The following is a 16,164-nucleotide window of genomic DNA, read 5'->3' on the forward strand; positions in this document are numbered from 1 at the left end:
GCATATTTTTTTATGAAATTTCCCCACAGTTTTAATGGTGCACTAATGAGCACTAACTACTTATTTTATAAGGGATACGAGTTTCCTGAGCATGCTATCATACTATGGTGTGAGGAACCACTGCTCCACCATTGGCAGGCTTTATTGGGCCCCATAAGTTGTGTTTACTTTGTGTGTGCTACAGCTATGTCGTCAAACCACCAACCAAAATGCAAGCAACCCTCCCAACAAAACCTGAGTAACAATCAACATTGGAGACAGAAACACGTTTTTTAATGACTGTGTTAATAATGCAATAAAAGCAAGACACAAACACAGATACAGTGTGATAAAGTGAGCTGGATGTATTAGTGAGAAGAGTTAAGAATACATTTTTTCTTCAACTTAATTAAAAATTAGATCAGCAGACATTACACATACTTCTTATTCACCTGACAGCCCAACAGTTAGGGATAGGTCTGTGTATAATTCATCTTGATCTGAGTACCAAGAAAATCTTTTTTTAAGACATAAAATATATGTCATAAAAAATTGTAAAAATTACAAAGTAAAAGAACATCTCTTATAGTCACAATTCAGGGGTCTTCAACAAGAGAAGTTAATTTTTTTGATAAGTACTAAGAAAACATCATGCATTGCTAATTTGCCAAGAATAATTAGGTTTACAAGTGGCAATAAAATGCACCATGACATCTGACAATCTTTAGGTAATTTATGATCAGTGCTTGTTCATTAAACATTTCTTGGTGTTTTTGTCTGGCTGAAACAAAATAATAAAACACTTTGGAGCAAATATACACAGTATCAGGCCAAAACTGGAGGCCAGAATAGCAAATATCTCCACAGCCACAGTAAATTTTCCAGGAGAGCTGACATAAGCTGGGATGAAGGTGATCCAGACTGCACAGAATATCAACATGCTGAAGGTTATCATCTTGGCTTCGTTAAAATTATCAGGTAGTTTCCGAGCTAGAACAGCTAACACAAAGCAAAACACAGCCAGCAGGCCGATGTAGCCGAGCACAGCCCAGAAACCAACAGCAGAGCCTAACGCACATTCCAGGATGATCTTCTCCTTGTAGGTGGTCAGATTTTTCACTGGGCAGGGAGGACTCACAACCAACCAAATGATACATATTATAACCTGAATAAATGTAAAAGATATTACAGTCATTCTTTGCTGTGGAGGACCAAACCATTTCATTGCATTACTACCAGGAAGTGTAGCTTTAAAGGCCATTAGAACCACTATAGTTTTCCCAAGAACACAGGAGATACAGAGAACAAATGTGATGCCAAACGCTGTGTGCCGCAGCATGCAGGACCACTCAGAGGGGGCTCCAATGAAAGTTAATGAACATAAGAAACACAGAGTCAGAGAGAAGAGCAGCAGGAAGCTCAGCTCAGAGTTGTTGGCTCTGACAATTGGAGTTGTTCTGTGATGGAGGAAAATCACTCCTGTTATGACAGTGAGTACGGCTCCACCAACAGAGAATACAGCCAGGATAATTGACAGGACTTCATCGAAGGAAAGAAACTCCACAGGTTTGTGGAAACAAGCGTCTTTGTTTGCATTAGGCCAGAACTCTCTGGGGCATGGGAAGCAATCAGGAGAATCTAAAAACAAAATGAAAAAAAATCAGAGTATGCAACCATATTTTTAATAATAAAATCTGCATTAAGATTTCCAAAACATACCTGTCATATTACTGATCTCTCCTTCAGGACATGGTATACAGTCATAGCAGCAGATTGGTTTTCCTTTCTGCAACACTTTACGAGTTCCTGGAGGACAACTCTCTGAGCAAACTGACACTGGAACCTGAAGCAGAAACAGCAGCAAAACAACAATTTTAAACTTTTATGTTGTTTAATTTTCTTTACAAGCAACATTGAGTAATTAGTCAAAAGTCACGTTACTTGTGTTCCACCTTCCAACCAGGTTAATTTCCCGTTGATATTAAACTCCTGGCCCTTTGGCAGTGATGCATCATAATATCCCACTGTTACCAGTTCAATAACTCCACTCTCACTTTTCTGCCAGTTTACAAGTTCATAAAAAGCCACAGGATCTCCGTTTTTATCAAATGAGACATGATAACCGTTTTGGGTAAAGTTCACTTTCTTTAATGCAGCAAAAAGCTAAGCAATAAAAGAAACACAGATGGAAAGTAGTTTAAACCTTGTTTAACATGCTTATATTTTCAGTCTTTTCACATTAAACTCATAAATCTACAACTTAATAAACTGACCTGTTTGGGCTCCATATTGATGTGTTTGTCACATTTTGTCTTGTTCTCTGTTTCCTTACATACAGCATCATGTATGGCATGTGCTACAGCATAAACAGCCTTGTACACCATGTTAGTGATTCTTAACTGAGATGTTTCAGTGTACGGGCTTACAAGCACTTTAATATCTTCAGTTCCATCACACTGTCTCTTGGTTACAACAGCAGCTAAATAAAATTTGGATTATATCAACACAGATGTCCCAATAAACACATCAAACAATGGTAACTTGAAATGCAGTATGACTGAAATATTATGAAAAGTATATTTTAACACAAAAAAATACTCAAAACTTATCTCTTTAAAAAACTTTACGAATGTCTAAAGATAATGTGACACTGGTAACACTTATAATGTACAACAGGGAAAATGCTGCATCGGGATTAAATCCACCACTGTATAAGGTGGATAACATAAGGTCATATAACCCAGATCTCTTTAAACAATAAATCAACCAATAACAATGACTATTATCAATTGGAAGGATACCAGATGTTCAGACATAAAAGTGATTCTGTCTTTTGTGGGAAAAGATAAGATGGACATTCAGAACCATACCAGTATATAAAAGTGACATTTATTTTTGTTTTTAAGTCTCAATAAAAAACGATACACATACAGTTGCATTTTGAAAAGACTGTAAAACAAAATAATGTGAAAAGAGCATAACTCACTTTTTGTCAGGCTGCAGTTGAATGCCTCCTCCCAGAACTCAGTCAGCACTGAGGAGGCAGCGACATTAGATGGAGAGAGATCCAGGAGGAAATCTCTCAGACCTGGGATGACAGATTTCTGAATGGCAACTCCAATGGCTCCTCCACAGAAACTGAAGCTCATGGAGTTTGGGTCGGTTATCCAGGATTCACTTCCAATCCATTGCCGAGGTGGAGGAGGGTCCAGAGCCAGCTCTTCTAACAGGAACTTCATGTCACCATCAGCTACAAACGCAACAACAACCGTTGCTGTTGACCTGGACAGAAATTGTAATGTGAATTAAACTAACAAGGACATTTAATAATAACATTAAATATAATTACAATTTATTTGAACTCATATAAACATAAACCTGTAGCCATACTTGAAATAATAGAAAAGACTTTATATAACAAGATAAAGTGATCTCTTCTGAAAACAATTCAAGGTTTTCTGAAGAGGTTCAGCATCAACACCTGCGGATAACGTCAGCAACTCTTCTGATCTTGGTTTGTGGGTCAGTCCGATAAAATGATTCAATGTACTCCACACAGATCCCCTCACTGTTTGCTGCCTTTATAAAGGAAGCCATGCCATTATTTCCATAATCTGAGTCCGAGTGGACGGCACCAATCCAAGTCCAACCAAAGTGTTTCACCAGCTTGGCCAGGGCGTCAGCTTGGAACTGGTCACTGGGAATGGTTCTGAAAAATGTTGGATATTCTTGTTTATCTGACAGGCAGGCACAAGTTGCAAAATGGCTCACCTACATAGAAAAAAAAACATTAAGGAGATAAAATATTACCACATGTACATCTTAAAGTTTCATTCAGAAATTAATTCAGTCTAATCACCAGAGGAATGTTGAAGGGCCCCATGATGCGTGACATGCTGATGGATGGAGTGGATGCAGAGTCTCCCACAGCAGCCACCACCACTCCAGACTGAGAACAATTCCTGCCCTGGTAAAACACGGGGTCCTGGCCGTTCACTAGCTGAAATGCAACATGCACAGCTACAGGCACAGATGCGCAGGTGTCATGGATCTGATAACCCAGTTTGATTCCTGGCAGCAGCTCTGTGCTGTTGTTTATCTCCTCAATGGCAAAGATCATTGCGCGAGAAAAGCGCAGCTCTCTGGGATGAAGGCTGCAGAGGATCAGTGAATCATTTAGTTAATGTAAGAAAACATTCAGGATAAAATACAAAAAGACAATATAAACTAGTAGCTGTCAGAAACTAATTAAAGCCTGCGCAAATAATCAACAACTGATATTACTCTAAAATATTTTCTCAAAATGTTGCATGACTAAAGAAACTTCCGAGAATAAAACAGCTCAAATGAGTTCTGATTTAATATTAAAATGACTAAAAAAAGCATGAGCAAAAACTCCAAAAAGCACAAAAAAACCCTCTTTGCATTACATCAAATAATACCACAACAATTCTGCTTATTTTGAAACATAAAAATTACATATCTAATTTATTTTTCTAAATATGACAGAACTTTTGGCACAAAAATGTCCCCTTTAACTAACCTCCCTGTGCATCTTGGAGGCTCAGGCTTGGTGGTGTAGTTATAAATCACCGTTTTCATTTTGTAGTGAATTAAGAAAGAGCCTCCAATCACAAAATCTCCATGGAGTGAAAATGCGGGTGCAGGAGGAGTACCATGTAGGATGCATTGCTCTGATGATGATGATGTGACGCTGCCAGCAGCAGCAGTCAGAGCTTCTGTAGGGAGAATCTTCAGATCATCTAGATTCCCACCCAACACAAGAACAATGATCAGCTCAAACAAACTCACTGCTAGTCTCAAGCCAATCTCCATTTTTCAAGTGTCTATATGAGGAGGTGTGTATTTACAGGCCTTTAAACATCTTTGATATGTCATGTGGTCATTAATTATTAACAACATGACCTCATCCAGTCATCTTTGATTGTCTTAAAATGACCTTACATAAAAAATTCCACTTTCTTTTTCTGTTTTATTTTTATATCTCTAAATTTCCAGCTTTCCACAATCACTTAACTCAATAATACTTTAAGCATTTACTAAGAAGTATGAATTGGCATTTCATACAGTGAAACCCCTAAATCATTCAAGCCCATGGCAGATTTATATTTAAAATCTTTTTATGTAACCAATATGCTTAAATTTATTATTTTAGCTAATCATAAACATTACTATTACCCATGTTAGTACCAACCTAAATCTAAATGATGACTCTCGGAGATAAAAGACTTCATGGCCTTGGAGCTCACCATAAAGTCATTCATATTTTTGAATGACTTCAAAAAAAGTCATTCTAAAAGGATTGTCAATATGAGGAAATGTTCAATTGTTTTCATGCTACTTAGGCTTTATACATGTAAATCATTTTCAGTATACCATTTTTATCTTAAAATGCAAACAAAAACTGAGATTTTATTTACAAAAATGACTCTTTTTGTCTCTTGTGCTAACATATCTTGGGAGATCTATGTATCATTTTCTGTTAGAAAGAAATTATTGTTTTACTGGAAAAACATTTAATTTATATGTGTCAGGGGTTTGAATAATTGTGATCTTAGCTGTAAATGTAGATTGGTAGAATGCATTTACTTTGAATTGCCATACCGTACTCTGTATTATAGGCTGTTCATGGCCTTCCAACTCAGTCTAATTTGATTCTCATTTACATCCAATGCTCCAATCAAGATTTCTCCCATTGAATTTGATTTCTCCAGTTGAACTTCAACCGGGCCAATCGCCAAACAAAAGGAGGCATTGTGAACAAGGCTATTCATTTTCTGTGCTGTTTTTGGCCTTGTTGAAATGTCTAGAGATTTTTTGTTGGAATCTACCTCCAGGGATCAAAGCCTCTGACAGCAGCTGTTTTTGAGACCTTGTCTAAGAGTGGATTTTTTTTTCCGGAACACTGCCTATGGGGGTTTGAAGCAGGTGTAAAATCTCATCTGCACAGAACACATGGTGGGAGGGTTTCGTCTAGTCATGCACGGGTAGGGAAATAAACCAAGAGAGAAAGGATTTTGAGGCTGTCTCTTAACGTGGAACTTTTCCACAATCGGCATCTGAAACTACCAGCAGATTCCGGGCAGCGGTCTCATGTAAACGAGACTAAAATCATAGTCTGCCAATGGTTGTCAATCGCAGTGGAAGAACTGAAAGAAGCTATTGTTTCCAATTACTTAATTGCAATTGAGCAACTAATGACTCAATTGATTTTATTGAGCAGTTAAAGCCATATCAAGATGAATGCTTAAGAAATTTTGTTGTTTGCAAAGATTTTGTTCGAGGCTACACTTCACTATTCGCAGTGGGGGATGGCGGTAGAAAACGCATGCAAGATTCTAGGCAGAGCATCCCTTATGGTTGAGCTTGTGAATTACAGGAATATTAGTGATCAGGGAAAATGAGATCTAATCATATAATTATTTTCGGTGTTGTACAAGCAGACAGCCTGTCTCAGCAGCTCAGCAATAATTCCATGTTTTTCTTGTTTTAAAAGTTAATTTAGATTAGCTTTGTGTTTCTGCATCCTTCTACTCATGCCTTTGTGTTTACATTTACATCTAGAGACATTTGTGTAGTACATGATTTATTCTTGAAATAAGAAACCAACACACTGACATACATTATACTCTCACCAATGGAACATGTGTGCATAGAAACTACTGCGACCAAACTGTTATTTAGGGCATAATAGCAAAGCTTTTGCAAATGTCTATAAACAGTTTAGCATATTTGTCAACTTGGTTAATACCAGCTGTATTTTTGTCACTTTGCTTCTAGCCTTCTGGGGAAACTGTCTTACTTTTTATTCATTAAATATTTCCTGGTGTTTTTTTCTGGCTGAAACAAAATAATGAAACACTTTGGAGCAAATATACACAGTATCAGTCCAAAACTGGAGGCCAGAATAGCAAATATCTCCACAGCCACAGTAAATTTTCCAGGAGAGCTGACATAAGCTGGGATGAAGGTGATCCAGACTGCACAGAATATCAACATGCTGAAGGTTATCATCTTTGCTTCGTTGAAATTATCAGGTAGTTTCCGAGCTAGAACAGCTAACACAAAGCAAAACACAGCCAGCAGGCCGATGTAGCCGAGCACAGCCCAGAAACCAACAGCAGAGCCTAACGCACATTCCAGGATGATCTTCTCCTTGTAGGTGGTCAGATTTTTCACTGGGAAGGGAGGACTCACAACCAACCAAATGATACATATTATAACCTGAATAAATGTAAAAGATATTACAGTCATTCTTTGCTGTGGTGCACCAAACCATTTCATAGCATTACTACCAGGAAGTGTAGCTTTAAAGGCCATTAGAACCACTATAGTTTTCCCAAGAACACAGGAGATACAGAGAACAAATGTGATGCCAAACGCTGTGTGCCGCAGCATGCAGGACCACTCAGAGGGGGCTCCAATGAAAGTTAATGAACATAAGAAACACAGAGTCAGAGAGAAGAGCAGCAGGAAGCTCAGCTCTGAGTTGTTGGCTCTGACAATCGGAGTTGTTCTGTGATGGAAGAAAATCACTGCTGTAATGATGGCCAGAAAGGCTCCACTGATGGAAACTACAGCCAGGATGATTGACAGGACTTCATTGAAGGAAAGAAACTCCACAGGTTTCAGGAAACAAGCATCTCTCTCTGCATTTGGCCAGAACTCTCTGGGACACGGGAAGCAATCAGGGGAATCTAAAAAAAATGGTGTAGACACATGTGTCAATACTAAATTATTTGAAAATAAAATAAAGAATAGGATTTTACCTGTCATATTACTGATCTCTCCTTCAGGACATGGTATACAGTCATAGCAGCAGATTGGTTTTCCTTTCTGCAACACTTTACGAGTTCCTGGAGGACAACTCTCTGAGCAAACTGACACTGGAACCTGTTATTTAGTCAAAGAAAAAAAAAGCAATAATTTACCATATTTTACAAGCATCTACAGTGTATGACCTCTGCATAAATTATTGGTGATAGATTCATTACTTGCTTGTAACCATCCATCCATGTTAATTTCCCGTTGATACGAAACTCCTGGCCCTTTGGCAGTGATGCATCATAATATCCCACTGTTACCAGTTCAATAACTCCACTCTCACTTCTCTGCCAGTTTACCAGCTCATAAAACGCCACAGGGTCTCCATTAGCATCAAATGAAACATGGTAGCCATTTTGGGAAAAGTTTACTTTCTTTAGTTCAGTTAAAACCTGTAAAATAGTAAAGACACAGGGAGAGGGAAAAAAATCAATAACAGTAAAAAAGTTAAAAACTGATTTACTTTTTACTTAAACTAACTTGTTCAGGCTCTAGACGCATGTGTTTGTCACACTGAGTGGTTCCGTTTGTTTCCTGACACGCTGCATTGTGAATAGCATGCCCTATTGCATACACAGCCTTATAAACCATGTTAGAAACTCTTAACTGAGATGTTTCAGTGTATGGACTTTTAAGAGCTTTAATATCTTCTGTTCCATCACATTTTCCCTTATGTGGATCAGCAGCTAAGGAGAAGAAAAAAGTCTAATAAACATGGAAATACACACACAACTCATCCAGGGCAAATTGATAAATGTTGTTTTTAATGACATATTTCTCTAGGTCTTGTTATCAGTAGTTTTACAAACTAAACATTAGTTTAGTTTGTAAACTGAACCTATAAGTGAGAAGTTGTTGGAAGCAAACTCTACTTTGTCTTTGGCCCATTGTTGATGTATTTGAAACTGAGCTTTGGAAAAAAAACATACCCAAAAAGATTAGTTATCTTTGTAAAGTTCAAAAGATTTTACCTGCTAGAAACATGACCAGTGTATTTTACTGACAAATGTTTAGTGGTTTGATGTTATAGTTTTGTCCAAGAATGAACAAAAGATGTATTTAGTGTGACATGTAGTGACACTAATTAAATTTCATTTTAAATAATGGTTTAAGTCCACATTAATTTGATTATTTAAACTCTTGGGTGAAACTGAGTAAATAGAAAGTATTGACAATAATAACAGCTGAAAATGTTGTCATTATTGGAATAAATTTCCCATTCAAAGTGAACATAACTGAAAGTTAAGTATTAAATTAAAAAACACACACAAAAATGTCCTACCCTCTGTCAGGCTGCAGTTGAATGCATCCTCCCAGAACTCAGTCAGCACTGAGGACGCTGCCACTTCAGAGGGAGAGAGATCCAGGAGGAAATCTCTCAGACCTGGGATGATAGACTGCGGAATGGCAACTCCAATGGCTCCCGCACAGAAACTGAAACTCATCAAGACCGGTTCACTTATCCAGCCTTCACTTCCGATCCACTGCCGATGTGGGGTAGGTTCTCTGCTCAGCTCCTCTAGGAGGACCTTCATATCACCCCCACCTGCAAATGCCAAAACTACTTTGGCTGTAGATCTGGAAAAAAAAAAAAAATGTGTAAAACAAATCAAAATTAAGGTTCACAAAATTATAAGGCACAGTGGCAAAATAAAAAATTCAAAAACCTGCGGATGGCATCAGCTACTTTTCTGATCTTGTTCTGTGGGTCAGTCCGATAGAAAGATTCAATGTACTCCACACAGATCCCCTCTTTGAGTGCTGTGTCAAGGAAAGCAGCCATGCCATTATTTCCATAATCTGAGTCTGAATGGACGGCTCCGATCCAAGTCCAGCCAAAGTGTTTCACCAGTTTGGCCAGTGCAGCAGCTTGGTAATAATCACTGGGAATCGTTCTGAAAAAAGTCGGGTACTCCTGTTTATCAGACAGGCAGGCACAGGTGGCAAAGTGGCTCACCTACAAAAGGAATATAATTTTAAAAATAATAATAACGAATTTAACATTTTCATGTACATAAATTAGTTTTTAATTAATATACACAACTTACCAGAGGGATTTTAAAGGACCCAAAGATTCGTGAGATGCTGATGGAGGATGTGGATCCAGAGTCTCCAACAGCAGCCACCATCTCTCCAGACTTTGAACAGTTGCTACCTTGGTAAAACGCGGGGTCCTGGCTGTTAGAAAGCTGAAATGCCACATGCATGGCAACAGGCACAGAGGCGCAGCTGTCAAATATCTGATATCCAAGTCTGACGCCTGGCAGCAGCTCTGTGCTGTTGTTGATCTCCTCAATAGCAAAGACCATTGTGCGAGAAAAGTGCAGACCCCAAGCGTTAAAGCTGCACAGAATGAAATGAGGAGAGTTCTGATGTTAACCCAGGATAAACATTTTCCTGATATTAAAAAAAAAGTTAAAGTTTTGGAACCAACAAAGTTCCAAATTTTGTTGGTTCCAACAAAGTTGTTCCAAAACATGAAATGATTTCAAAATTCGGCGAGATTCAAATGAACAAATGTTGTTAACTGAAATTTAAGTTAAATTACTAGAACAATTCAAGTCACTCAAATCTACTGCTAAGCATATTTGCATCGTTTTGAACATGCAAAATCAAGTTTTTTAAAAGATTCATCCATATCTTCATCTAACATATTTGTGTCTTTCCTCTTTACTAACCTCCCTTTGCATATTGGAAGCTCAGGCTTGGTGGTGTAGTTATTAATCACTGTCTGCACTTGGTAGTGAATGAAGAAAGCCCCTCCAATCACAAAGTCCCCGTCCATGGAGAACGCAGGTTGACGAGGCATACCCTGCAGTGTACATTTCACCAATGAAGCCTCAGCACTGAAATCAGGGCCAGTCAGCTTATCTATACGCTGATTTCTTTCCTTTACTCCATTGAGAGACCCACCCAGCACAACAACTGTGACCAGTTCAAACAAACTCATCGCTAATCTCAGACCGACCTCCATTCTGCCACCGTTTGTATTCTGGGTGTTTGTGCTCTGGTGCAAGAGCGTTCTCATTAACATGCGTTTTATATCGGGTCATTAAAAAGAACATGCGCTCACCTAGGGATCTATGATCCCGTCTTAAAGTGACCTAACCTAAGCCTCTATACAACCGGGCTGTCTAACACTGTGGCAAAATTGCAGAAATTGGCTTAAATTTACGGTACTCACATTTACTCATTGAACTATCTGATCAGTATTCTAAGCGTTGAATATTCTGAGTCAAAGACCACTACTGAAATCATCCTCAAAGCGGAAAGGAAACTAAAGACAGAGGCCAAGTCGACTTTGCATGGAATTGCAAAGTCAATTTTCCTTCAAGTAATATTTGACATAAAACATTTTCAGAACAACTGAAAGTAGCTTAATTGCTTGTTTGTGCTGTAAAATGGCATCCTGTTCAAGGAAAGTACATGACATTATGGCGTTCCTTTAGTAGGACGAGGATCGAAATCAAATTTTCATTTTTTTTCAAGGCTGTGTTCTACGATGGGCCAGCTGGGGTTGTTGGTCGAAAAAAAAATCTGAATTAGTTGAAGTCGTATGAACGTTTTGGTAAGCTACTGTAGCTATTACACAAACTTGAAATTGAGGATTGCTGCACTGTGTTTTATGATGTATCCAGTAAATCAATGTGTTTACATTAATATCCAGAGACATTTGTTTAGTACATGATTTATTTTTGAAACAAGAAAACAACAGACTGACATACATTACACTCCCACAATGGAACATGTGTGCATAGAAACTACTGCTCCAAACTGTTTACTTCATGCATGGCAGCAAAGCTTTTTCAAATAGGTGTAAATAATTTAAGATATGCAACAACTGGATTAATACTACCTGTATTTTTGTCACATTAATTCCAGTCTTCTTGGAGGTTTAACTTAGTTTTTGTTCATTAAATGTTTCTTGGTGTTCTTATCAGGTTGAAACAAAATAATGAAACACTTTGGAGCAAATATACACAGTATCAGTCCAAAACTGGAGGCCAGAATAGCAAATATCTCCACAGCGACAGTAAATTTTCCAGGAGAGCTGACATAAGCTGGGATGAAGGTGATCCAGACTGCACAGAATATCAACATGCTGAAGGTTATCATCTTGGCTTCGTTAAAATTATCAGGTAGTTTCCGAGCTAGAACAGCTAACACAAAGCAAAACACAGCCAGCAGGCCGATGTAGCCGAGCACAGCCCAGAAACCAACAGCAGAGCCTAACGCACATTCCAGGATGATCTTCTCCTTGTAGGTGGTCAGATTTTTCACTGGGAAGGGAGGACTCACAACCAACCAAATGATACATATTATAACCTGAATAAAGGTAAAAGACACTACAGTCATTCTTTGTTGTGGAGGACCAAACCATTTCATTGCATTACTACCAGGAAGTGTAGCTTTAAAGGCCATTAGAACCACTATAGTTTTTCCAAGAACACAGGAGATACAGAGAACAAATGTGATGCCAAACGCTGTGTGCCGCAGCATGCAGGACCACTCAGAGGGGGCTCCAATGAAAGTTAATGAACATAAGAAACACAGAGTCAGAGAGAAGAGCAGCAGGAAGCTCAGCTCTGAGTTGTTGGCTCTGACAATCGGAGTTGTTCTGTGTTGGAAGAAAATCACTGCTGTAATGATGGCCAGACAGGCTCCACCAATGGAAACTACAGCCAGGATGATTGATAGGACTTCATTGAAGGAAAGAAACTCCACAGGTTTCAGGAAACAAGCATCTCTCTCTGCATTCGGCCAGAACTCTCTGGGACACGGGAAGCAATCAGGGGAATCTAAAAATGAACCAGAAACATCTGTTAATCCTCTGTCATTGGGAAATGTACAGAAAAATACCGAAAGAAGCTGTACCTGTCATATTACTGATCTCTCCTTCAGGACATGGTATACAGTCATAGCAGCAGATTGGTTTTCCTTTCTGCAACACTTTACGAGTTCCTGCAGGACAACTCTCTGAGCAAACTGACACTGGAACCTGTTATCATGTCAGAGGGAACAAAATAGTTGAACTCTTTTTGTAACTGAGTTTTACCCACTCTGCATAAACTGCTTACATTAAATTTATTACTTGTTTTTTGCCATCCGTCCAGCTTAAATTCCTGTTAATACGAAACTTCTGTCCTATAGGCAGTGATGCGTCATAATACCCCACCGTTACCAGCTCAACAACACCTTTCTCACTTTTCTGCCAGTTCACCAGCTCATAAGAAGCCACAGGGTCTCCATTAGCATCGAATGAAACATGATATCCATTCTGGGAAAAGTTAACTTTCTTTAGTTCAGTAAAAACCTGAAAAGCGAGAAGGAAACGACAAAAAAATAAATAGTGAAATAATTATCTTTTTAGTATACCACAATTTTACAATTAGAGAAATAAACCTACATATCTACTTTTTATTTGAACTGACCCGTTTGGGCTCCAAACGCATGTGTTTGTCACACTGAGTGGTTCCGTTTGTTTCCTCACACACTGCATTGTGAATAGCATGCCCTATTGCATACACGGCCTTATAAACCATGTTAGAAACTCTTAACTGAGATGTTTCAGTGTACGGACTTTTAAGGGACTTAATATCTTCTGTTCCATCACATTTTTTCTTATTGACACCTGTCAAAGAAAACATCCCAGCTGCAATCTAGCTCATAGACAACCTTAACAGAGAAACATACAAACAAATAGACAAACCATACAACATATTTCTATATTTATGATGGTCATTTGGATATATGTATACAGTTCTTATTATAAAGCTGTGGTTAATATAAATATATAGTTATGAGTCATGAACAGCCCATAATCCATCAATGTAACTGACATTAAAAGCATCTTTCAGAGTAAAACATGAACAGCTTCTGGTTGCTGCTTGTATTCTGACTTTCTTTTACTCTTCAATCTTTAGAAATCTTTAGAGTAAAACTCTGAATCAAATCTAAAGTTTTTCTCTTTTTTTTTGACTAAGGCAGAAATGCCCATCGTTAATTTGAACAAAAAAAAAATACATTTGCTACTCACTTTAGTCAGAAATTCCCAAAACAAGCTATTGCTATAAACACTGTACACATTTATTACCATGGTGTTATTGTGACTCATTAATGGTGACATTAAAGATATTAAAAATAACATTTTGGTCCTAACAAATTAATTACAGTAGTAACTATAAATTATTACTTTTATTGGATTAGTTATTTTTATTTTATGCTAACAAAGAAGGAAGCAAGAGAGAGAGAGAGAAAAAAAGTAGCAAATTTTCTCACTTGTTGTCAGGCTGCAGTTGAATGCATCCTCCCAGAACTCAGCCAGCAGCGGAGAGGCAGCCACTTCAGAGGGAGAGAGATCCAGGAGGAAATCTCTCAGACCTGGAATGACAGACTTCTGAATAGCAACTCCAATGGCTCCCGCACAGAAACTGAAGCGCATCAAGTTTGGGTCAGTTGTCCATCCTTCACTTCCGATCCACTGCCGAGGTGGAGGGGGGTCCAGAGCCAGCTCCTCCAGCAGAAACTTCATGTCACCAGCAGCTACAAACGCAACAACAACTGTAGCTGTTGACCTGTAGAGAGATAAAAATGTGTTGTCTCAAAATAACATAAACTATACAGTGTTTTATAACTGTGCAACCCCTTGTTAAGACATGCAGCTGTAATACTAGTCAAGTGTTTTTGACGTAGCCACTTTTTATGTATATCACACAAAATAGACTCATCACATTTAATTTCCTGTACAATTTTTAAGGACACCAAAGAAAAACTATAGATATAGAAACCTGCGAATAGCATCAGCTACTGTCCGGATTTTGTTCCTCGGATCGGTCCGATAGAAGGATTCGATGTACTCCACACAGATCCCCTCTCTGAGTGCCGTCCCAAGAAACGAGGTCATGCCATTGTTACCATATTCTGAGTTCGAGTGGACGGCTCCTATCCACGTCCAACCAAAGTGTTTCACCAGCTTGGCCAGTGCATCAGCTTGGTAATGGTCACTGGGAATCGTTCTGAAAAAAGTCGGGAACTGCTTTTTATCTGACAGGCAGGCACAGGTGGCAAAGTGGCTCACCTAAAGCAACACAAAACCAAATGTAGTTCAGCACAGGCACATTTTAGTATTTTAATTGCAATGGATTTTGACCTTTTACCAGAGGGATGTTAAAGGGCCCTATGATGCGTGAGATGCTGATGGACGGGGTGGATCCAGAGTCTCCGACAGCAGCCACCACCACTCCAGACTGTGAGCAGTCACTGTCTTCATAGAACACGGGGTCCTGACCGTTTGATAGTTGAAATGCCACATGCGTGGCAACAGGCACAGAGGAGCATGTATCATAGATCTGATAACCCAGTCTGACACCCGGCAGCAGCTCTGTGCTGTTGTTTATCTCCTCGATTGCAAAGATCATTGTGCGTGCAAAGCGGAGATCCCGGGCACTAAAGCTGCACAGAATAAATCAGGTGATCATTCACATTTGGTGAATTTCATATTAAAATACCAAAAAAAAAAAAAAGAAAAGCGAAAGAAAAAAACACTATAAACATAATAATCCAAGTAACACAATCTAATGCTGAGACAGATGCTGATGTTGAAAGAAGCAGATTGAAACTTTGATTAACAGAGCTTTGACACACAAAATGAGAAATTATAATACAACTCATGATGATCTGAACCTAAACTTTTGTAATATTTATAACATTCATGGTGAAATAATTGAATTGTTTTTCCCCCCAAATTTTAAAAACTTCCTCACACTAAATATCCCTTCCTTCTTACATGAATGTTAATTTCATACAACAGGCTACATATGCATTTCAACAATATCTCATTTTGCTTGCTAACCTCCCTGTGCATGCTGCCACCCCAGGCTTGGTGGTGTAGTTGTTAACCACCGCGCTCACTTGGTAGTGAATCACAAAAGCTCCTCCAATCACAAAGTCTCCGTCCGTGGAGAACGCAGGCAGACGAGGGGAGCCCTGCAAGGAGCATTTCACCAATGAAGGCTTCGTCTCCACACCAGCAGTGGTTAGAGGATGCACTGGCTGGAGTGTCGGTTGTACATCATTCAGAGACACACCCAACACAACAGCTGGCAGCAGTTCAAATAAACACACTGCTAACCTCAGGCCAACCTCCATGCTTCAAGTGTTTGTCGGCTTGGAGGAAGTGGGGTTTTTATTGGCCTTTACGCATCACTGACACATCAGGTGACTGTCTTGACACCCACTTGATACACACAAATCCTTACAAAAGTAATAATAAACTTTAATTTGCTAGATTATAGCCACAAACAACAATGTATGTACAGTATGTGTAAATTTGTGAAGTCT

At 38.8% G+C, this 16,164-nt stretch overlaps 2 protein-coding genes across 3 annotated transcripts; both read right to left on the minus strand.

Moving 5' to 3' along the window:
- Nucleotides 1–674: 674 nt before the first annotated feature.
- LOC116708267 (extracellular calcium-sensing receptor-like) lies at nt 675–15,965 on the minus strand. 2 transcript variants are annotated; one of them, XM_032546126.1, is made up of 8 exons: nt 15,677–15,965; nt 14,982–15,276; nt 14,613–14,902; nt 14,104–14,399; nt 13,257–13,456; nt 12,917–13,138; nt 1,699–1,822; nt 675–1,617 (listed from the first exon to the last, which is right to left on the minus strand). In XM_032546126.1, exons 2-8 carry the CDS (start codon nt 15,240–15,242, stop codon nt 719–721), a joined length of 2,292 nt encoding a protein of 763 aa, XP_032402017.1. In that variant the 5' UTR covers nt 15,243–15,276; nt 15,677–15,965; the 3' UTR covers nt 675–718. The 2 variants fall into 2 exon arrangements, with proteins under 2 accessions (XP_032402017.1, XP_032402019.1); XM_032546128.1 differs by lacking the exons at nt 675–1,617; nt 1,699–1,822 and adding exons at nt 11,503–12,623; nt 12,700–12,823.
- Nucleotides 6,619–10,833, minus strand: LOC116708266 (extracellular calcium-sensing receptor-like). The gene is made up of 8 exons (XM_032546125.1): nt 10,503–10,833; nt 9,873–10,167; nt 9,492–9,781; nt 9,107–9,402; nt 8,305–8,510; nt 7,995–8,216; nt 7,770–7,893; nt 6,619–7,697 (listed from the first exon to the last, which is right to left on the minus strand). Exons 1-8 carry the CDS (start codon nt 10,796–10,798, stop codon nt 6,799–6,801), a joined length of 2,628 nt encoding a protein of 875 aa, XP_032402016.1. The 5' UTR covers nt 10,799–10,833; the 3' UTR covers nt 6,619–6,798.
- Nucleotides 15,966–16,164: the final 199 nt, after the last annotated feature.

Source organism: Xiphophorus hellerii, chromosome 18, assembly GCF_003331165.1.
Source record: "Xiphophorus hellerii strain 12219 chromosome 18, Xiphophorus_hellerii-4.1, whole genome shotgun sequence".
Classification (NCBI taxonomy): domain Eukaryota; kingdom Metazoa; phylum Chordata; class Actinopteri; order Cyprinodontiformes; family Poeciliidae; genus Xiphophorus; species Xiphophorus hellerii.